The 20,357-nt window shown below is 39.3% G+C and overlaps 1 protein-coding gene across 3 annotated transcripts; it reads left to right on the top strand.

Moving 5' to 3' along the window:
- Positions 1 to 3,174: 3,174 nt before the first annotated feature.
- On the top strand, positions 3,175 to 19,722 carry YIPF4 (Yip1 domain family member 4). 3 transcript variants are annotated; one of them, XM_080614756.1, is made up of 7 exons: positions 3,176 to 3,453; positions 6,952 to 7,105; positions 10,137 to 10,308; positions 12,604 to 12,681; positions 14,538 to 14,651; positions 15,056 to 15,146; positions 17,044 to 17,176. In XM_080614756.1, the coding sequence occupies exons 1-6, from the start codon at positions 3,369 to 3,371 to the stop codon at positions 15,104 to 15,106; spliced, it is 654 nt and encodes a 217-aa protein (XP_080470882.1). In that variant the 5' UTR covers positions 3,176 to 3,368; the 3' UTR covers positions 15,107 to 15,146; positions 17,044 to 17,176. The 3 variants fall into 3 exon arrangements, with proteins under 3 accessions (XP_080470883.1, XP_080470882.1, XP_080470881.1); XM_080614755.1 differs by lacking the exon at positions 15,056 to 15,146 and having other exon boundaries at positions 3,179 to 3,453; positions 17,044 to 19,712; XM_080614757.1 differs by lacking the exons at positions 14,538 to 14,651; positions 15,056 to 15,146 and having other exon boundaries at positions 3,175 to 3,453; positions 17,044 to 19,722.
- Positions 19,723 to 20,357: the final 635 nt, after the last annotated feature.

Raw genomic sequence — 20,357 nt, 5'->3', positions numbered from 1 at the left:
TTCATAAAATGCTGAGAAATCTATTAGCAGCATCTGGGTGAAACGAGTTACTCAACTGGTTTTCAACACCACTTTTCAGAATCCCACCCTGAACTGAAACCCTGGGCAAAACCTGATCTGGGAAAAGTAGGGCTAGAGTGCCCTCCGCTGGCACAGACCGGGCAGGGGACGTGTTGCTCACTTCGAGAGTCTGAGGGGGAAAGGGAAGGGAGCTGAAAGGAGGGGGAGGGCAGCCTTAGCATTTCAGCAAGTGCTAAAAAATCCCATTGTCTGGATCTGTTGTGTTTCTCGATCCTTCATTGCTCTTGTATGACAGAGCATCACACAAGAGGAGGAGCAACTCTTGAAAACCTATTCACTGTTCTCATTTTAGGTAAGCATAGGCAGAATGTCTTTTCTCTGCCTCCTTCAGCATCTCTTCTATGTGAAATCCATTTAGATCTCAGCTGCTCAAAAAGCCCCTAGGAGAAGAAATAATAAAATAAGTTTCTTTCTATTACCAAAACCATGTTAAAAAGAAGATAGTAAGTGATAATGTACTTAAAAATAGTCTATTGAAAGCAAATAAATACAATTACTTACTTGCTCGTGTTCACAGAGATCACAGTCCAAATCACAGACTACAAGAAAATTTGGAAAACGTTTCCAAATAGCAAACAAGATCTCTTCTTTGTTCCACATGCTCTGCAGTGTCATAAATTTGTCTTCTGATCCATGTCAACCTACATATACTTCAGCTGTACTTAGAAATAAGCGTATGATGCATATAACCCAAATAGCATTGGGTCAAGTGCATGAAGGCATGAAATGAGGAGAGAATTAACTAGTCACCCAGCCTATCATGCAGTCTCTCCGGTCACTGCTTCTGTTTGGCGTACAAATAAACCATGCATTTGTGACTCATTTTATTGCATAATATTCTACCACTAATTATTGTCCAAAGCTTCCTCCTCAGACCTGATCCAGTGTGAGACTTCATCTCTTTTGTCTCCTCCCACCCTTTTACAGTGCCCTGAAAGCTATTCCTCACATTTATCAAGAGGCACACTGCTTTTTCTGCTGCTGAAACTGATAGCCATTGTAAAAATCCACAGAGAATCTGAACCCAAGTAATATTTAATATAAATGCAAATTCTGTGATCTTTGAATATGGCAAAGTAGAATTTCCCAGTTACACTCTCCCCATAAAAATCAGATTGGCTTTTTCTTGTTCAGATTTGAGATGGAACTTGCAGTTATTTCCTTTAATGGAATTTATGAGAAAGGAGGTTCCTTCTCCAAATCAAACCACTGCTCTAATGCAATTTCTCATCCTGGAACTTTTTCAGCTTAACATACAGCTATATTTATACTCCATGGCATTTAATGAGTTCTATGTGCGAAGTAGAATTAAATATATAGAGCATGAACATTAAATTTAAGCCTGTTTCCCTGAGATGTTTGTTCTGAGAGGACACTTACTTTTGCTGACGTGTTGCTGTTCAGCCTGGAGCAGAGGGAAGGAGCTAATGGCTAAGCCTAAGCAGGGTTATACAGGAGCTTTCCTGTTCAATCTAGTAGTCATTGAATATGTAAAAGGTGAGGTCCTGGTTCTTGAAAGCATAGACCACAGCTAAAGACATCCTGCCTGTCTTCTTGTAACACGGACTAGCAATGGCATCTCAATAGCATTATTTTACACAACTGTAGTACTGCATGTCAGTCAAAGACGTGCTTCACAGCATTATCATTGACCAGATCAGGAACAGACCACTTGCTGACGCTCTGCAGATAATCAGACTGGACATTAGGAAGCATTTCTTACAGAGAGGGTGACCAAACACTAGAACAGGCTTCCTGGAGACGTGGTTGATGGCCCAAGTCTACCAGTGTTTAAGAGGTATTTGGACAATGCCCTTGATACAGTTCAGAAACCTCAGAACTGCAGGTAACTACTAAGGATACCACTAATATATAGGGACCAGGCATGAAAATTGCATATAGATACTGAGAGGAAGAAAAGCCAAAATAATAGGGGAGAAAAACAAAACAAAACAACAAACAAAAAACCCACAACCAACCAAACAAAGGTGTCAAGTAACAGAATAGATTTAGGGTTGTATTATGGAAAATAATTAGCAAAAGGGTTGCACATGATCATGACGACACTGAGAGGTGAAGTCATTTAAAATATCACTGGCTAGTAAAGATGAAGGCAAATCCTTTTGAAGTGAAGACAAAGGATGTATTTTCTTATATCCATCATGGAATGAAAATACTTGAGATGTTTCTCTTATTCAACAAAGAAAATTCACAGCAAATGCTGTGATACTCAAAAGTTCAAAATACTCTTTCTAGCAGCACGCAGAACGCAATTACATGGGTCAAGCAGCATACAGAAAGCCCAAGTACCTCACTATTGCAGGCATATAATCAAACATGGCAACAGGCAGAAAGCACTGGGCACCTGGATGAACCATTTCTACCAGAAACCGAGGAAAACTGCTGCAGGTGGCAGTGAGGGGGTGAAGCTGTCTTCCCATGGTGCTGCAGGTGCCCAGTTTCTGCTCTCAGCCTTGAGATCGGTTCTGGGAGGCCAGACTAGACTAAAAACCATCCAGCCTCACACCTTTAACGCTGACCCATCTCGGTGACAGCAGCTCTCACACCGAGCAGCCAGCAGAACGCCAGCTGCCCCGGTGCGAGTCCTCCAAAGACCTCAGTGCAAGCGGCTGTTTCTCATTGTTCGCTGGGTCCGGCCACGCAGCTTTCCATGCGAAGAACTGCCGGCAGCATGAAAGTAGGGCATTCCCCGGTCTGCCTTGCGGCGGGGCGTTCATGTACCCTACCGACCCAGTACCCGCTGGTCACCCACGGGCCTCGGAGCGCCAGGCGCATAAGGCACTAGCAAGTGGTGCTCACGGCAGCAGGGTCAAACCCAGCGGCGCCGGGCCGCTCTCGAAAGGGAAGGGGGAAAAGGGGTAAGAAGCCGCCCATAACGCCACAGCGGCCACTGGCCCAAAGATGAGACACGGCCGTACGGCGGCGCCAGCCCCCGCCCCGGTAGCGTGCCGACCTCGCCCCTCCCACCGACGCGTCACACCTCTTCCAATCAGGAGGAGCTTTATATCGAAGTCGAATGACTTCGCTGCCCGAGACAGAGCAGGGGAGCCACTTAGCACTGGTTGTACAGCCGCCAATCACGGCTCGTCTTGCAAGCAGCCAATGGGAGGGGCGGTGTCGGTTGTTGTTGCCCTGTGAGGCGGCTGCGCTGTGCTGTTGGGTGCCGGCCGTTGCCGCAGGAGCCATCCGCGAGGCCAGAGGCCTCTGTGCCCGCTCGCCTCTTGCTGCCCCCCACCGGCCCCGCAGCCCCCGCGGAGGGCGGGGAGATGCAGCCCCCGGGCCCTCAGCAGCCGCCGCTCTATGCGCCCAGCAACGGGGATTTCACCTTTGTCTCCTCAGCAGACGCCGAAGGTGAGCGCGGGGCTGCGGCCGCTCGTTTTCCCGACGGAAAGGCTCGGCCAGGCTCGGGGGAGCGGGAGCTCCCGTGCCACTGAGGCAGGAGATGCCTGCCTTGCCCCCTCCCCCGCTGCCGGGCTTGGTGGCGTGGCTGGAGGCGGAGCGGGGTGGCTGAGGTGGCGGCGGTGGCCACTGCCCTCGGGTCTTCGCTCCAGGGGCGGCCGCGGCTCTCGGTTCCTCAGGTTCTCCGAGAGCCGTAATCTAAATTGTGCCCGGCGACCTGACACAGCCGTGACAAGCACTGTCACAGCCCGCTCCTCTTCTCCACGTTGCTGGAGGTGCCGGTTTTTGTCTGTTGAAGATAGTACTGTATGTTCACGTTCGCTGTAGTGCTGTGCCAAAGGCCGCACGCTGTCTCGTGTCAGCACAGGAATGGGGGTGTAGGGGGAAGAAGCCGTGCACATAGTTTAGGGGTGAAGCGTAGCCTGCTGCCTCACTGCTGCACAAATAGCTGTGGCGTTCCAGCATGCCATGAAGGTCTGCCTCAAGACTGTGAAAATGAACATCTAAGAGTCAACACTGTAGTAACTTAATTTGATGGGTGATGAATCTTTTAGGCTCTACCCATTTAAACAGCAAGCATTCTACTTTATGTGTGTATTTAGTAACTGTTGAAATTGTGGATGGGGTAGGGAATCATGTAAATCCTGAGTCATGTGCCCCACACTGGAAAAGAATTACTGAAGTGGAAGAACTGCCATAGAACACCCCTTCTTTGGTGAACTTCCAAGTCCCTCTGACAAGGGATGCTAATCAACAGGTACAATCTTGGCTGTGGGGTTTTGTTTTGTTTGTTTTTCTTCTTTGCCTTGGCCTGAAAAAGGATCCATCTGAATGGAAACTCTTTGGGTTCCCCTGGAAGTATTTATTGAGCAATGCTGAACCCAATCCAATACAACCACCTTTCCTGTAGGATATGTCGAGTTGGACTCGGCTTTGCGTTCTTTATGAACACAAGGAAGGTGTGATCTCCTGCATGTTCTGCAAAGTGCTGCATAGACCTACCCCAACAAAGAAAAACATAAGAGAAGTTCAACAGTTTGGTATTTCTAAATTAAAATACTACTTGTGGCACTCTAATTTACCAAATGTTTACCAAATCTTGAGATATAAATATATATATACATATATATTTAAGTATAAGCTGATTTATTTTACTGTCTTTATTTGTATATGGTAGAAGCTGTTTGTGGGGAAATAATGCTGGATAAGTGTTCTCGATTAAGTAGGCAGATACGGTATGAAGAACAGATTGTCTGATGGGTTTTTTGTCTCTTGTACTGCTTTTTCAAAACGAGAGCAAAGAATGTCCACAATGCCTGGTTGAAAAATGAGGCATGTGAGGTACCCCAGTTTTGCTTTTGTGGTGTTCTGCTTGAGACAGTAGCAGTGAAACACCCTAACTCCTGCGAGTGAGCAGCAGAACCATCAATTCTTGGCACATTCTTTAGCACTTGGTTGGTCTGTTGTTAACCACCTCTTGCGGAGCAGTGTGTGCTATAAAGAAGAGGTGGTGGACTTTTCTTTTTCCTTTGGTTTCTGCAGCCATATGTCCTACCTGAGATTTCTTGTAAAATAGACTTAAAATCATGTTAATAGGTTTCATGATTAAAAAGCATAGTTGTAGACATTCACCAGTCATGAACTGCTAAAAGGAATCCTGTTAAGCAAGACTTGTGTAGAGGTTTTCCTGCCTCAGAATGGATTGTCAGTGGTCACTGAGAAAGGAGAAATAAGTGGCTGGCTGGGCTGTTACATTGGCTTGTTTTGGCAGTCACATTTGTGCACAGAGTAGCAACAGCCTCACCTTGCAGAGAGGCGGTATGTTGTAGCATAAACAAAAATTTTTAAATGGCAAAAGGGTTTCATGCCAATACAAAACTCTGGAGGCTTTCTCTACCTTGAGACCCAGGCCTCAAGAATACATTTGTCTTTTTTCCTCCGTATGTAAACATCATATCAGAAGGCGGCTTTGCTTGGGTCTGGTGAGAACAGAGCATGTGTGCTAATACTGACAGGAGCAAAGAAAAATTCCTCCTCTAAGTTACAGTGATCTTTACAAAGATCCCGCACAGATGGTGTGCCTGGAATCAAAGTGGTGGCTTATTAACTCTCATGATTATGAAATGATTGAAAAGCAGTTATGGAGAAGCTTAAATTTAAGCTTGAATGGCCTAGCAAGCTGATTGGGAAGGAGAATTCTGCTAAGTTGATTGTGATACTGAGTAATCAGTGAACACTTGTGACATGCTGGCTGAAGACTGTGTGAGGTTCTGTCTTTCTACACATTTTTCTTCTATAAAAGTAGGTTGTATTTTGATAGATGTTGCAAGTGTAATTTACAAATACGGCCTGACTTGCCTCTGTGAGTATGTGTTTCAGAAATACTTGCTGTAAGTGGCTGTTTGGGGGAATTGGTGCCCAGGAGCTTCTTTGTTTGAAGAACAGACACAGCAATACAAAGACAAAATAAGATTTGCTTAGGTGAAGTAAAAAGGTGTTGGATGAGAAGAGAGTTTTTTGTCTCTCAATACACTTGTAGTAACATTTGTACATAAAAGTTACATGTTTATGTTAGGATTTTTACTTTTTAGCAAACGGAAATCCATTATTTCCTAAAGGAATAATTATCCTCCTCCTCTATATTTTATCTCTTTTCCAGTTGCTTGGTATATTGTCAGTTATTATTTTGTATTTTTCATCTATATATAACTGAACATAGTGAGTTAATAAAATCAATATTTATTGGTGACTTCAACACAGCCAGAACATACATAAATCGCCCTTTTTGTTTTGTTTGGTACTGTTGCAGAGCAAGAACATAGTATATTGAAGAGAACTCCTTGTATCTCGTCTTATTAGCTGGAGCCTTGGGATCTCTGATAATATTCTTTTTCTGACATTTTCAGCTGTATTATAGGGCCGGCTAAAAATGAAAACATCTACAAACGTTTTCCTTTCATGAAAAATTGAACATAAAAGCAGAGAATGGTTTCTGCTCAAACAGTGCTACTGTGCAGGAACAGGCTCCAAAAGAATTGTAATGTGATTAGTAAAAAAAAAATGTTAAATAATCCCCAACTCAGTGTGATAAGACTTACATTAGTTAACTCCTTTTATGCCTTTAAATACTTCATGATAAAACACAAATCTCAGCCTTTCTGTCATACCTTAACACTGTGTCATCAAGACAAGAGTTCCATCTGGAAACTAAAACATGGTAATTCGAGTCGTGGACCAACATTGTTACAATTGTATTAAAACCAGAAGGACTTTTCAAATTATGTATCTGTTAAAATAGAGTTTTATTCTATAACGTGGAATATTTTATGGTGATGATGACCAGCACATTTAACTTTATGCATCTATTGTTTGTCTCCCAGTACTTTTGAAATTAAATGGCTTTTGACAAGACATAAAATGGTGTATCTTTCTCTCCCTTTTTGCTCTCAGATCTTAGTGGCTCCATAACAACTCCAGATGTTAAGCTAAATCTTGGAGGAGAATTCATCAAAGAATCTTCTGCAACTACATTCCTAAGACAGAGGGGGTATGGCTGGCTTCTGGAAGTGGAAGATGATGACCCAGAAGATAACAAGCCACTCCTGTATGTCATAATTATTTTTTTATATCTCTCTATTAGCTGTGTAGGAAAAACAAACAACTTGTAACCTCTCAATTGTCCCACAGCCTTCTGCTGTCACGAGAATTCTTTTTGACAAATTACTTGGTGTGCAGGAATGAAAACATCATTTCTCATTATAAGCTTTATTTTTAGTGTAAAAGAGAGGCTTGTTAATCACTGCTGGGGAGGAAGGAAGAAGTAAAATCCAATTTTACTCATCTCTATAAAACTTCTATGGATTTTTCTGCTCTTATCTGTTGATCTTGTAATGATTCAAAAACCCAGAATTTATTATTTTGTGCTGTTGTGAATTTATTGCTGTCAAAGAATCAGAGGCTAAGGCCAATCCAGTGGAAAGATTCATGTTAAGTAAATACATTGTCAGTTACTCTGAAGTAAAATCATTGTGCATTGTACTTACTACACAAGGGATATTAGAAGGAAGGTAGCACAAACTTTATTATCTTTGATGCTGTCTTATAATATAAAGCTAGATTAAAAGGGTGGTAGCGTTGAAGGACAACTTAAAACCGAAAATCACTGCATCCTTTGTTCCATGCACAGAAATGTGGTTGGTTGAAGAAACTTTGTATCTTAAGGTTACTACACCGTGGGCTAGGCAGCCTGAGTCTCGGGCCTTGTTCTGCATCTATGCAGCTACATTCTCAGAGTCTCTGTTTTCCTGTGTGAATTGAAGATAATGGTGTTTTAAAAAAATGGAGTGAGCAGGAGGGTACTCTGGAGAACTCAAATAAGAGCGTTGGAGAGAACAGATGTATGGAGAGCTTAGCAAGGACACTGCTACTTGAGAAGTCCTTTAAATGGTGCAGAAGTAGCTCCTTGTGTGAGTAAGTCTGTTCTGTAAAGCTCTAAATTTAATTATTAAAGAGAATGGAGCACTGAGGTTTCAACATATGCATTTTTTTCTTTAGCATAACTTTTTATACCACAAAAAACAAGTTTGCGATTCAAAGGCAGTTAGGGTGTCAGGAGGCTGGGGCCAGATGAGAGTCAATGGGCATAAGAGAAGTTCCACCTGAACATGAGGAAGAACTTATTTACTGTGAGGGTGACTGAGCAATGCAATAGGTTGCCCAGAGAGGCTGTGGAGTCTCCTTCCCTGGAGACATTCAAGAGACATTGGACACAATCCTGAGTAATGTGCTCTGGGTGACCCTGCTTAAGCATGAAGTTGGACTAGATAACCTCTGCTGGTCCTTTCCATCCTCAAGGTGTTCTAACCTGCTGATTGCTGGAAGTGAGGAGTACATGCCAGGAACACGATCAGTTTATGAGACAGGGTGAATATATTCATCCCAACAGAGAAGTTCTCAATCTGACTGTTACGTAGCAGTTTTTATGCAGTTCTGATTATTCCCATAACGTGCTGTAATGAAGCCTTGTAACCTGAATCCTGATATGACTTAGAGACTAGCAGCCAGTTAAGGGAAGTTAAACCATGCGGTGATACCATGCAAGTATTTTGTTCAATAGCAGAAGATTATTTTTTTTCTTTCTCATTGGGCAGTCTTACCTCAGAGACTTGTTTCCTCTTACAGCATTCATCACTTCTTGGGTGAGGTAGCTGCCAACTTCATGCAAAGACAGTCTATTCACATGAAAAGTTGTCAGAATTTGCTCTAGGCAATGACAAAGAATTATTTGCAGACAGGAAATATCTGCACAGTCTTCAGAGTAAAATATAGGGATGCTACATCCTGTTTAGATAAATGGAGGCAAATAGATGCTTCTAGTCTACTCCTTAAATTCAGGGATGTGTTAACAATTTTTGTTATTTAGTCACAGGTTAATAATATGAATTCTGAAATAGCTTCAGTAATAGCAATCCTGAAATTGCCTGGAGAGACTCAATGAGCAGTATTTAATTACCTTTTTTTTAGAGAAATTATGGTGAATCATGTCTTTGTGTTTATTCCTCGCTTCAGCTTTTCTGAAGAAAAAGCCATAAATCAAACCCATGTATAAAACTTTCATAAACTGACTTAGGATATGATTCTGCATTTTTCTCTACTGTGCTGTTAAGTATAGAGCAGAGGCATGTCTGTCAGAAGCCTCTTGGCAACTCTTCATTGCTCCTTGGTTGTGACTGCATAAGGAAAACCCTAGTGTACAGTTTTGTCTTTAATGGTTCCATGCATAAGCTTAGCGAAGTGGAATTGCCCATTACTTGACAAGTCTTATTCCTTCCTGTTCTGCTAGGACAGTTGGGGCAAGATGTACCAGTTAAGAATCTCCTGTGCAAAAGAGTCTTCTGGTCAATTTGTGGCTGCTTACAGATAGTTTGCAGCAGGGAGTGAAGAAGGCAGAAAAGAGCAAGATCTGTTGATAGAATTTACTCATAGCTTAATTTGTTTTCATTTATTTTTACCCATATTGGAAACAAGCCAGTAATTAAACAACTGGCATAAAAAACTGGTCGGCTGAAAACTGCTGTTGTTGAAGGAAGTGAAACCCCATTTCATTTAAAAGAATTGTTTTTACCTCATGTTTTGAATGGTTTAGGATTAGTGAATGTAAAGGTATTCTTTCTTGTAGAATTTGAAAGGAAATGTTTCCATAACAAGTGTACTCACGGCAAACTGCTCAGCATAGGAGTACACAAACATCCTACTTTTGTATATGCATGTCTGATTTCTAAGTTGTTACAATGATATGAATGTGTCATGTGTTCCTGCATGTCAGAAAATAGACCTACTGTCTTATTGTAGACTGTTAGGGTATGTTGTGTGTGTTTTCTATTCTCAATCATGTAACTGAGTACTGAGCAATTAAATGTATCTAACTGTGTCACACCAGTTCCTGCCAGTTCCTGAATGTGGGATGAAGGTTTGTTGTGGGCAAACTGTTCTGTTGCTACCCAGGGCTTCAGAAAGCCTTAGTGATGACAGGAGACTTGCTTCATAAACCTGCCATTTGCCCCTGCAATTACTTTTTTCCTGCTCTGTTTCATTGCTGTGCTGTATAGTAACACTCTCTTACTTTACAATTTCAGGGAAGAACTCGACATTGATCTGAAGGATATTTACTACAAAATTCGATGTGTGTTGATGCCTATGCCATCTCTTGGGTTTAACAGGCAGGTAGTGAGAGACAATCCAGACTTTTGGGGTCCTCTGGCAGTAGTCCTCTTCTTCTCAATGATTTCATTATATGGACAATTTAAGGTAGGTATAAGCCTTCTACCCAAAAGTAAATCTAAACTAAATTTAGGGATATGACTGCTAAGCAATTTGCATTCTTCTGTAGGTAGAAGACTTTTTTTTTTTTCTTTCTCTTTTATTTTTTTCCCCACATACTAACGTAGGGCATTTCAAATGCTGATTCTCAAGTTAATATGTACAAAGACAGCAGTCAGAAATGTATTAAATGGCCCACGGGTAAGTTAATTGTGATGAAATGTCAGGCTTGTTTTTATACGGTAGGACAAAGGAAAGATGTGGTTTCTAGAGGGAACAGATTGATGCTAATGGGTTTATAGTCATATTAGTGAATCTTTCAATTTTAATTGTGACCTTTTGTTAATATGCTTTTTATCACTAAAAAATACTACTGAAGAACATGTGTTTGGATGTAATGAATTTTAATTTCCTGACAAATAAAGCTACTGGTTTAATTCATATTCTGTCACTGCTGTTATCTGGTATATTTAATCTTCATTAGTGCCATTTGCTATTTTGTCCTCCCTGCTCAATTACAATCAGATAAATTTCCTCTGGTCAATAGACTTTTTCCATAATTCTTTTGAAATCCAGGGTGAATAGCTATTCAGCCACATTGTGCAGATTTCATTGGCCTCCATAAACACTATTAGGTTTTTTCTTTATATTCAGATTGAAAGAGAGAAGTGGTATCATAACTAACTGGAATTTAAGTATGAGCCTAGGTGATCCTGCTTCAGAAATCTTTATGACTATATGTGTAGTTACAGTTGGTTTAAATATAACGTAGTATAGCAATAAGCCATATGTAAAGTAGCAGAATATGCTTATGCAAGGATTTTTGTGAATGGTGAGATAAAATCTTTCCCTTTGCAACCTCTGGCTTCCATATGGTGTAGCAAATGCTGACTAAGACGTCACTCTCGGTATCTTGTTTCTGCAAGGCTCAAAGAGAGTAGGCTAAACCACTGTATTATCCAGTCTTGTGGGCAGAACACTTAGCTGTCTCCTAGGCAAACCAAGGAACATTCCTTGATCCCATGACAGATAAACTACCTTTTGCAGTTTGTGTATGTACTATACATGAACAGTAGGTTTAATGTTTCTTAGGAATGGTGGATTTACTATACTGGTGTAACAGTGTTGTATGTGTGTGAGGAGGGAAAGCTAGTAGCTAGCAACAGCATGGCTGACAGCAGCTAGGCTAGATGAGCTGGATGGTGGGCTGTAAGCTGGGAAGAGTGGAGCATTCCTGCTCTAAGACTAATCTGATCCTCTTAGACTGTGAAGGAAAGTGGAAAGTAAAAGGAGGCCATGTTCTGTTTTCACAAATAGCATACAGCTGTGGTTTTTAGTTTTGTTTGTGTTTAAGTGGTGCTATGATTTTTATTTGTGGGTTTTTCTTGTAGATTGGTTTGGGGTTTTTTGGTTGGTTGGGTTTTGTTGGGTTGTTTGTTTTTTTTTTTTTTTTTCCCTGTTTGATTCTTCAGTGAATCTGGAAGTTTTAATTAAGCAATATATTGAATTGAATACTGACAAATATGAAGTCATTTATAAGTCCATTGTACATTTGGAAATAGAGACTGGACTGATATTGTCATTTCCTTCTGAAAAGGTATTTCAGAAGGGACAGCTTAACTTCTAGTCCTCCCCGTGGCTCAACTCCAAGAATAGCTGAGTTACTTTGAAGGGTCTGTTAAGCTAGAGAACAATTTTAATTTTATTTTTATTTTTATTCAGTTTAAGACCAGAGCAATGAAAGAAGCAAGAAAAAGTAATGACAGACTTTGTCCCAGGAGTCTGGGGCTGTATTAAGTTATAATCATCAAGTTCTGCTGAGAGTTAAAGTCTGACTTCTGGGCATTCTCAGTTTGAGTAAAGAATAAAGTGGTGGCTTCATGGATGAAAAAAAAGCAGAAGTCCAATGCCTTGTATTGGTTGGGCTGACTTAAAACTGCCTGAGCCCATGTTTTGTAATAGGTGCAATATGAAGACATTTAGCTAGGGTGGTCTTAGCTTCAGTTTTAACTAAACTCTTCCTAAATCTGCAACAGTATTACAGTACTTACAAAAAACATTGCATGTACGTTCCATGTTCACTAAACCTACCATTAATGTGATTCTGTAAATATAACCTCTGAATTTTATTCTCAAGTTCTGTTGTAATAGTAAGTAAAACTATTCAGAATTTGGTTTTGCATAATAAAATCCTTGACTGCAGTAAAAGTGATTAATAGAAATGAGTTTCTTTTCTCACAATGAAAATTATTAATATAAATTAATTGTTTTTTATCTCCTAAGGTGGTTTCTTGGATTATAACTATTTGGATATTTGGATCCTTGACAATTTTTTTACTGGCCAGGGTTCTTGGAGGAGAAGTAAGTACCTGTATGCAAAAGGACGTAGAGGGAGGTAATGTAAAGTCTCTTGGCTACGCTTTTCAGTAGTAATCGGGTTTTCTTGGTGCTTTGTTTTGGACCTTGTAGCCAGCTAAGAATGGATGCAGTTGGTAAGCATAATATCTAGATTTGAAAATACAGAGATGGTCAGCTAATCTTCCTGTGCAGTGGATTACGGCTTGCTGGGTGTGACACACAATCTGGAAATTTGTAGTGTGAATCCCAGATGTGAACAGGTGTCTGTGAGCTAGGACTGAAGCCCATTCTTGAGAGACAAGTGCTTTCAATTTTTCGATCACTTAGCTGAATGAGACAGTTTCTCCTCCTTTGCACTGCTTTTGCACTGCCCTTTGTTTAAACTTTTTAGTTTTTATTTTATTTTAAATGAGGCTAGCAGCAGTTGTATAACGTCCTTGTGGGGAGAGCACCTACCAGTGTTTGTTTTCATCCTTGGCCTGATGCAGTTCAAACCCATTAAAGAATGAAAGCACATGTTTTTCAACTGCAAAGCCAATTGAAGTTCTGGCCTCCATCCCTCCCTCCAGCTGCTTGCACCAGCAGGGTTGGAATAGCTGCTTGAGCTGTTTACGAATTGAGTCACTAAGTGATTCGGTTTTAAACAACAAGAAGTGACTTGCAACAAGGCCCTCAGACTGCTATGGTTTAACAGTCAGGAGGTTAGAAACTTCTTAAAATGGCTCTGCAGCTTAAAATGCCTTGAACTGTGTTGTGGAGTACTAAATATTCAGTGGTGCTTGATTTTGATACTTTTACTGTGCATATTGCATTCATGATGAACTAGTGTTGCAAACTTCCTACATCATTTACATTTGCTTTCATCTTTAAATTTTCCTTTTAATCGTAATTACTAGAGTCTTCTTGCGTGAACACTGTTTTGAGAGAAAAAGCTTTTATAAATGCTATTGCTTGGTTTTCTGCGTAACAGCATAATCCAGACGCCCTGAAATCATTCTGGTTTGTGGCTCAAAATGAAATTATCAGAATGTATAAGCTGGGAAGAAAGTATAGGTCTGTACTGGGAAGGATCAACAGCCACAAGAGATCACTTGCAAGATGGTCTCTTGTCTCACCACTATTTTTTGTGTTAAATCCAAGAAGCCTGGCTGGGCCCAGGAAGATTTCAAACCATGGTAGGGTAAAAACAGACATCATAATCCCCATGAAGCTAAAACCAGTTATGGAAATACTTTGACGAAATCTGTTTAAAATAATCGTAATAATTTTAAACTGGCAATCAGAAGATTTCTGTGCCTTAAAGGGATCAAGTTCTAGGTCTTCCACTGATGCCAGAAGCCTTCATGTACTTTATGTATTTATTTATATATAGTGGATATGAGTATATTAATGAAAAAAACTTAAGTCTTTCCTGCTTGTGACAGGCAGGACTAAGCTGAGAGGTCTGTTCTAGGGGTGTGCTCCTGGGTATCATGTACAGTCCATGGAGAGTGGCAGTTGAGAACCACTTAAGGCAGAACACGAAAATGTGAGGGATGGTTGGAATGATGTATTTTAACTGGTGTAAATACTTCCTTTGGAAGTGACAGAATTGTCAGTTACAGTGGGTTTTGGCTTTTAAAAAAAAAATAACTACACCAAAACAAGATATGTCTAAGAGATCTGAATGATTGATTACAAAATTCTAGAGGGTCACATACAAAACCACTTTTCATACTAGCAAGCTTCCTTTAGCTAAAATTTCATAAATACATAACAGTATAAATAGCAATAATAATGTGTTATAACAAAATCAGATTGAGCCTGGTGACAAAGATTGAGTGCTACAAAGTTTATTTTTATGTGCTTGAAAATTTCAGGTTGCTTATGGCCAAGTTCTTGGTGTGATAGGATACTCCCTACTTCCCCTCATTGTCATAGCACCTGTACTTTTGGTGGTTGGATCATTTGAAGTTGTTTCTACCCTAATAAAAGTAAGTTCAGTATCATTTATAGAGAATTGTCTATGGCTATTTTTAATGCACTTTCCTAACGCTTCAAGTCTTAACCTATTCAGGACAACAGAATGATGTGTTGGAATATTCAGAACTACAGCATGAGTGAGCTCTGTGATCCTCTTGGCTAGTGTGCTGGACATGACTGCTAAGCAAATTCTGCTTTAGATGTGTGAATACTTGGGCATATACAATGCTGTTGCTATAACAACACCTGTTGTTATCAGCTAGCTGCTGTTTAAGGATTTTGCTGTGCTCTACTAGTTGCATTAAAAATAAATAGGATTATCATTTTGAGAAGAGGATGCATAATTAAACCTCAGAATGAAGAGTCTGAAAATAAGCTGTTCTGTCCCTCCCCCCATCATCCACTTTATTTTTAGGTACTGCAGCATGAGTCTGACGTTAGTCATTGTTCTGAGACCTTCCCATAGTGGTAGCAGTACAAAGCTCTTGATAACCTTTGCAGAGAAGGTTGGTATTGTTCTGATTCTGTGTGGAATGTAAGGTACAAAGCAAGAATAACTTGCCTGATGCCACCTGCTTTTTGGCATCTTTTGTGAAGCTAGCAATGTTCCCTGACAGATCCTGGCACTATGTAATGTTCCTGAACACTTCCAGGGCTTCTTAAAACCCTTTTAGGTAGCCTTTGAAGTTATTGCTGAACTTTTGGAAAGGTTGACTGAGAAAATTGTTACTAGCTAAGCTGTATGCTTTTTAAGTTCTTGTTCTACTGATGTGATTGATTTCTGTTCTTTTAGCTTGGTGGTAAACAGTATAATTGAAGTACAGCTGAAGTGTATGATAAGAAACAATTGCTGTGTTTGTGACTTGGTAACTTGCAATTACTATTAAGTGATAGAGTCAGAAAGCAAATCATCAATCTGCCAGTTAACTGGCAGAAATATATTTTAATTAAACCTCTCTTACTTGATTCCTACTAGCAGTTTATGTTAACTGCAGGGCAAATCTTTTTGCATCATTAGATCATTAGTGTGAAAATGGAGGACAAGCCCCATATGGCCAAACCTACTTGTGCTGCGACAAGCACTACTTGTTATGGCAGGAGAAGCTCAGTGCTTGGAGAAATGCTTCACAGTCCTAAAGTTGGGGAGGTTACAGTGAAATAGCGAGAAAGTCAGCTCTCTTCCAGTTGCAATCCACAAAGTAAACCATTTGAGTCATGTGCCTCGATTATTTTAATTGCTGCACTTTTCCTAATGTGTCTTTAGGAATTCAGTCATGATATTGATTAGTCTTCTTGTTGAGCTCTGCAGGCCTGGGCTAGGCAGCAAAAATGGAAATATGTGATCACATGCAATTTTTTGGGTTTTGTTTTTATGATAGCGGTTGAACAGGCCACATAATCCCTCAAGGGGCTTCAACTCCTCTGACAGAACTGTGAAAGAAGTTCTTTGCTGGGGTCCTGTTATGCGTGCCCTCTTTGGTCTTGTGTTTTGCAGAAGACTACAGTGTTTTTTCATGCCACTCAATTTTAGTATTTTTTCTTTTTTATTAATATTTGAGGTGCTGCTAGAGGATCATGTCCGATTACTTTTTGCTATAACCGTGTGAGTTTGAGCTTTAAGTCAAATTCACTGACCTCAAGATTTATTTATTTTATTTATTTTGCTAACTTCATATAACATACTGGATATTCATCGTTAATGTTACTTTCTACCAGTCTTTTAAACTGGTTCTTTCTTAAATTCATAAGCAATATATTTTTTCATACAACTATATGTTGTTTCCATATATGAAACATAAATATGCTTTCATACATTGTATTTTGACAGGCTTCTCACTGCACTTGAAAAGAACAAGAGTGTGAGGTTCAGTTACCTTGAGGTGGAGGCAAAACAATTAAATGCAAGCTTACAAGCCAGACAAATCCTAAAATAAAAAATGGTGATTTAACACTCTGGTATACGTTGTAGCAGGAAGTCAAGTATAGTAACTCTTTAAGAGCGTAAGGAGTGAATAGCTGGGGACAATCAAGGTAATAAGGAAAGTTTGCAGCAAAGTTTCAAACTGGGTGTATATAATCTTACTGTTTGCTTCGTGGTATCAATATGTCTTGTATCAGGGAAAACTTATTGTAGATCCTAAGCTGCTCACTTCAGTAAAAATGCCTCAAATGAAAATAACATACCTATTTGTGAAATATTTCTCTAAACTTAAATGAAAATGCACAGTATTTTCTTTGTGTATTTGGAGTTCTTCCCCTCCTCACTTCCTCCCCCCCTCAATTTTTTTGGGGGGGTTCTTTTTTCTCTTTTTAACTATGTTGAGAAAAGAGCTGATTTTTATCTTGGTATTTGGAAAGGTATTTTTTGTGGTGTCGGCTAAGACTGTTCATCTTCTTTTTCAGTTGTTTGGAGTCTTTTGGGCTGCATACAGTGCTGCATCATTACTAGTTGGAGAAGAATTCAAGACCAAGAAACCCCTTCTAATTTATCCAATCTTTTTATTATACATTTATTTTCTGTCCTTGTACACTGGGGTGTGATCTAGTACAAGATGTGGCCAGAAACCGTATCTTATTCACTTGCAGACTGATAATGCATAAGATTAAGGAGGCTGGAGATAATACAAGTGACTGTTTTGTATCCAGTTGTCAAGATGTTTTAAGATCGAAGAGCATATTTGTGTATATTATTTAATGAAGCAATTGTAGCTATATAGATTTGTATCAAAGTTCTAGGTTTGTTTAAGACTCTTCAGATTTTAATGAGCAAAATAAAAGAACCTTGTGTTTTATAAAAAAGTGTAGCAAAACCACAACTCGATACCTGTGCCAAAAGCACTAGGACCAGATTACTATATTCGAGGAAAAAAAAATGAGAAGTTAATGGTAACGATCTCAAAGTGCAATTTTTCTTTTCAGCTTAAACACAGCTGGCTTTTTTGGCACAGCAGGTTCTGTAGATAATATATATTTATGAAACGGTTCTGATTGTTCACAGAATAGTCTGTATGATCAAGACATGAAGATACTACTTTTAATTTAGTGCCTCAATTACTTTGATTTGGCTATTGAGTTTTTATAAATTCCAATTTGTTTTCAAAACATGTATATACTGTGTATTTTGTATCTATGGCTTGTGTGTAGCGTAAGTACTCCTTGGTTAAGGATGTATATTGGGTTTTTAAAAATTGAAGATACAAGTATTTGAAGTCTTCATTTACTATCTCTGACCAAAGGAGCAAGATATTTACGTGCGATGTAATGAATTGGAATGCATCTTTAGAGAATCAAATTATTTTACTCAAAAGTGTAAATTTACAGAGAAATAGGTGAACACCTTTCCCAACTGTAGAGATGGCTTAATGTTGCAGGAAAAAAAGATGAGCTTTCAAATTTGTGTGATCTTAAAACAATGTTATTTTATGAAGACAAAATAAAAGTAATGCTTCCCTAACTATGTTTTACAACATCTTGCTCTGTCTTGCTTTTCATAGCATGGTATTTAACACGCATCCATGGTTTGGTTTTTTTGGCTGTGTGTTCGGTTTTTTTCTTTCCCCAGTACTATTAATCCCTTGTAAAGAGAAATAAAAGATTTGTAAGGGCAGATTCTCCCTCCAATAAACAAGGCAGAATGACAGCCTTGGTAACAGTTACAGTCTTGCTAATTTTGACTATCCAAGGATTATGTAATAACGTGGTGACATGTTAAATATTTCCTGTGTACTGTGTTGATTGCTTATGTAATGGTCCTTATGGTAATGTTTCTTCACAAGGGAAGTCCACTGAAGTTCACTTTGCATGGTATTAACTTAGGTATTTGCAATCTTCAGTATTTAGCATTGCCAAATAGATTTTAAGTTTCTTAGTATTTAATTTTGGTAACAGGAAAAAAAAATCATTCCCCATCCCTTTTTTTTGTGTGCTTCAAATAAAAATCAGCCGTGACAAGGTAATAGCAAAGGCTGTCTGATCCCTAATGGACATATTTCCTTACCAGAACTGTAGTTTTTCAGACTTTTAAACTGTGTAACTTGCCATTTTAGTAACTTATTTTTACTACTCATTACTGATGCGGAATATATATTTAAATTCCAGCTCTACCACAGACCTTTAGCTTATGCAGTCTGCTTTTCTGGCTGATGCTTGTGTTGGTTTCAAACAGAACTAATTAAAAGTTGGTGCTGGTCATAAATTGTAACATAATACTCTAGCTTGTAATACATTAAAGAGGAAAAACTGGAAGAGAGGTCGTCTTTTCACCTCATTGTTGATTTCTGCAGGAGTCCTGGTGGAATTACTGCAGATCCATACTAAATCAATTATAGCACCAGTTTTGTTCTTACCTGCAAGTGTTTTGTGAGCATCCATAACATATTCTTAAAAAAAACCCAAATGAACAAAAAAGGTGTATTAGCTCTGGAATCTTGCATGATAATTTGGTCTTATCTCTGTTTCCATGACTTACATTTCTTTTTTAAAAGGAATATCCAACTAGTATTAGAAGACCCAGTATCAGCCCAGACCCTGTCAGTGAATACTGGTTTACTAAACATCCCCACAAACATAGGTTATTAGGCTGTCAGAGAGCTTTAAGCTTAGTTCCTCATTGCATAGCTGTTCTATTCAATGTCCGTAATAGGTCCTGTGCATCTGAAATTACTATGAATATTCAAAGGATGCAAGAATGTTCTATTTAATCTCCAAGTATCTTATTTTCCTCTATAGTAATGTTCTATGAAATTTATAGTTGCAATTTTAACTGTTCCTTTCCACAGACTTGGCACATGTGTAATATGCAATGTAGATATGCACTTAACATACTACAGATTTTATACACAATTGCAGATTTGCACCTTTTAATCTTAGTCTCTCTAGGGTCATCCTTTGCGTATGCTGTGCAAGAAGTATGTACAAACAGCTCTCAAATGGTTCTGATAGTTTGTAATAACTTTGCATTCAACAAACTCATATTTTTAGATGAGGTATGTGTGTAAATACAAGATGTATTTTATAAAAATTTTGAATTAAACTTGTTTACAGAATGTATGAAGCTCATTTATATTTACTGAGTTAACATCTATATTCCTATTAATGTCATCAGTCTCAAGCTTTGAGGTGATAAGTATTTGTGATAATAGATACAGTACTCCTATTGTCACTGAAATCTGGGAAATAGACTCAGACTGACAGGTTAGAAAGCCAACATTATTATGGCAACCCCGGGTGCATGGGGGCTCGCTCTGCTCATCACGCACACCAAAAGAGACAGATTACAGTTTATGTATCTTCATTATATACATATTCATTATAATTCCACAAAATACCCGCCCAATTCTTGTTACTCACACATACAGTAATTGGGCAGATAAAGCTGTGGCGCAGGTGCTGTGAATTCTCTGTGGGTCATGGTGGTTGGCTGGGGAGAAAGAAATACCCTTACTCATTTTATCCTTTTATGGAAAGCCATTAGCTAAGGACATTGGAATGTGTTTAGTCTTTCCAATTAACTACGTGTTCTTGTTTGGTCTAATTTACGACCCTGAGAGGCTCCTCAAGTTTTCTTTCGCAGCTATTTACCTATTTCTGAGGCCTTGCCAACAGGAGGAAGCCTACATTCTTCTTGAGAGAAAACATCTGGTTCTCTCGTTGCATGCCTTTCTTATCTTGAGAACTGTAGCCTCTATACACAGTAAAACTCTAGTTTAAGAATCCTG

This window comes from Psittacula echo, assembly GCF_963264785.1.
Source record: "Psittacula echo genome assembly, chromosome: 4".
Taxonomy (NCBI): domain Eukaryota; kingdom Metazoa; phylum Chordata; class Aves; order Psittaciformes; family Psittacidae; genus Psittacula; species Psittacula echo.
The sequence above is the reverse complement of the archived record's forward strand: the minus strand, read 5'-3'. Positions and strand labels throughout refer to the sequence as shown.

Coding starts and splice junctions, on each gene's coding strand:
- YIPF4 (XM_080614755.1), top strand. CDS start 3,369: ATGCAGCCCCCGGGCCCTCAGCAGCCGCCGCTCTATGCGCCCAGCAAC. Junction 7,106..10,136: donor GAAGATAACAAGCCACTCCT/GTATGTCATAAT, acceptor TTACAATTTCAG/GGAAGAACTCGACATTGATC. Junction 10,309..12,603: donor CATTATATGGACAATTTAAG/GTAGGTATAAGC, acceptor TTATCTCCTAAG/GTGGTTTCTTGGATTATAAC.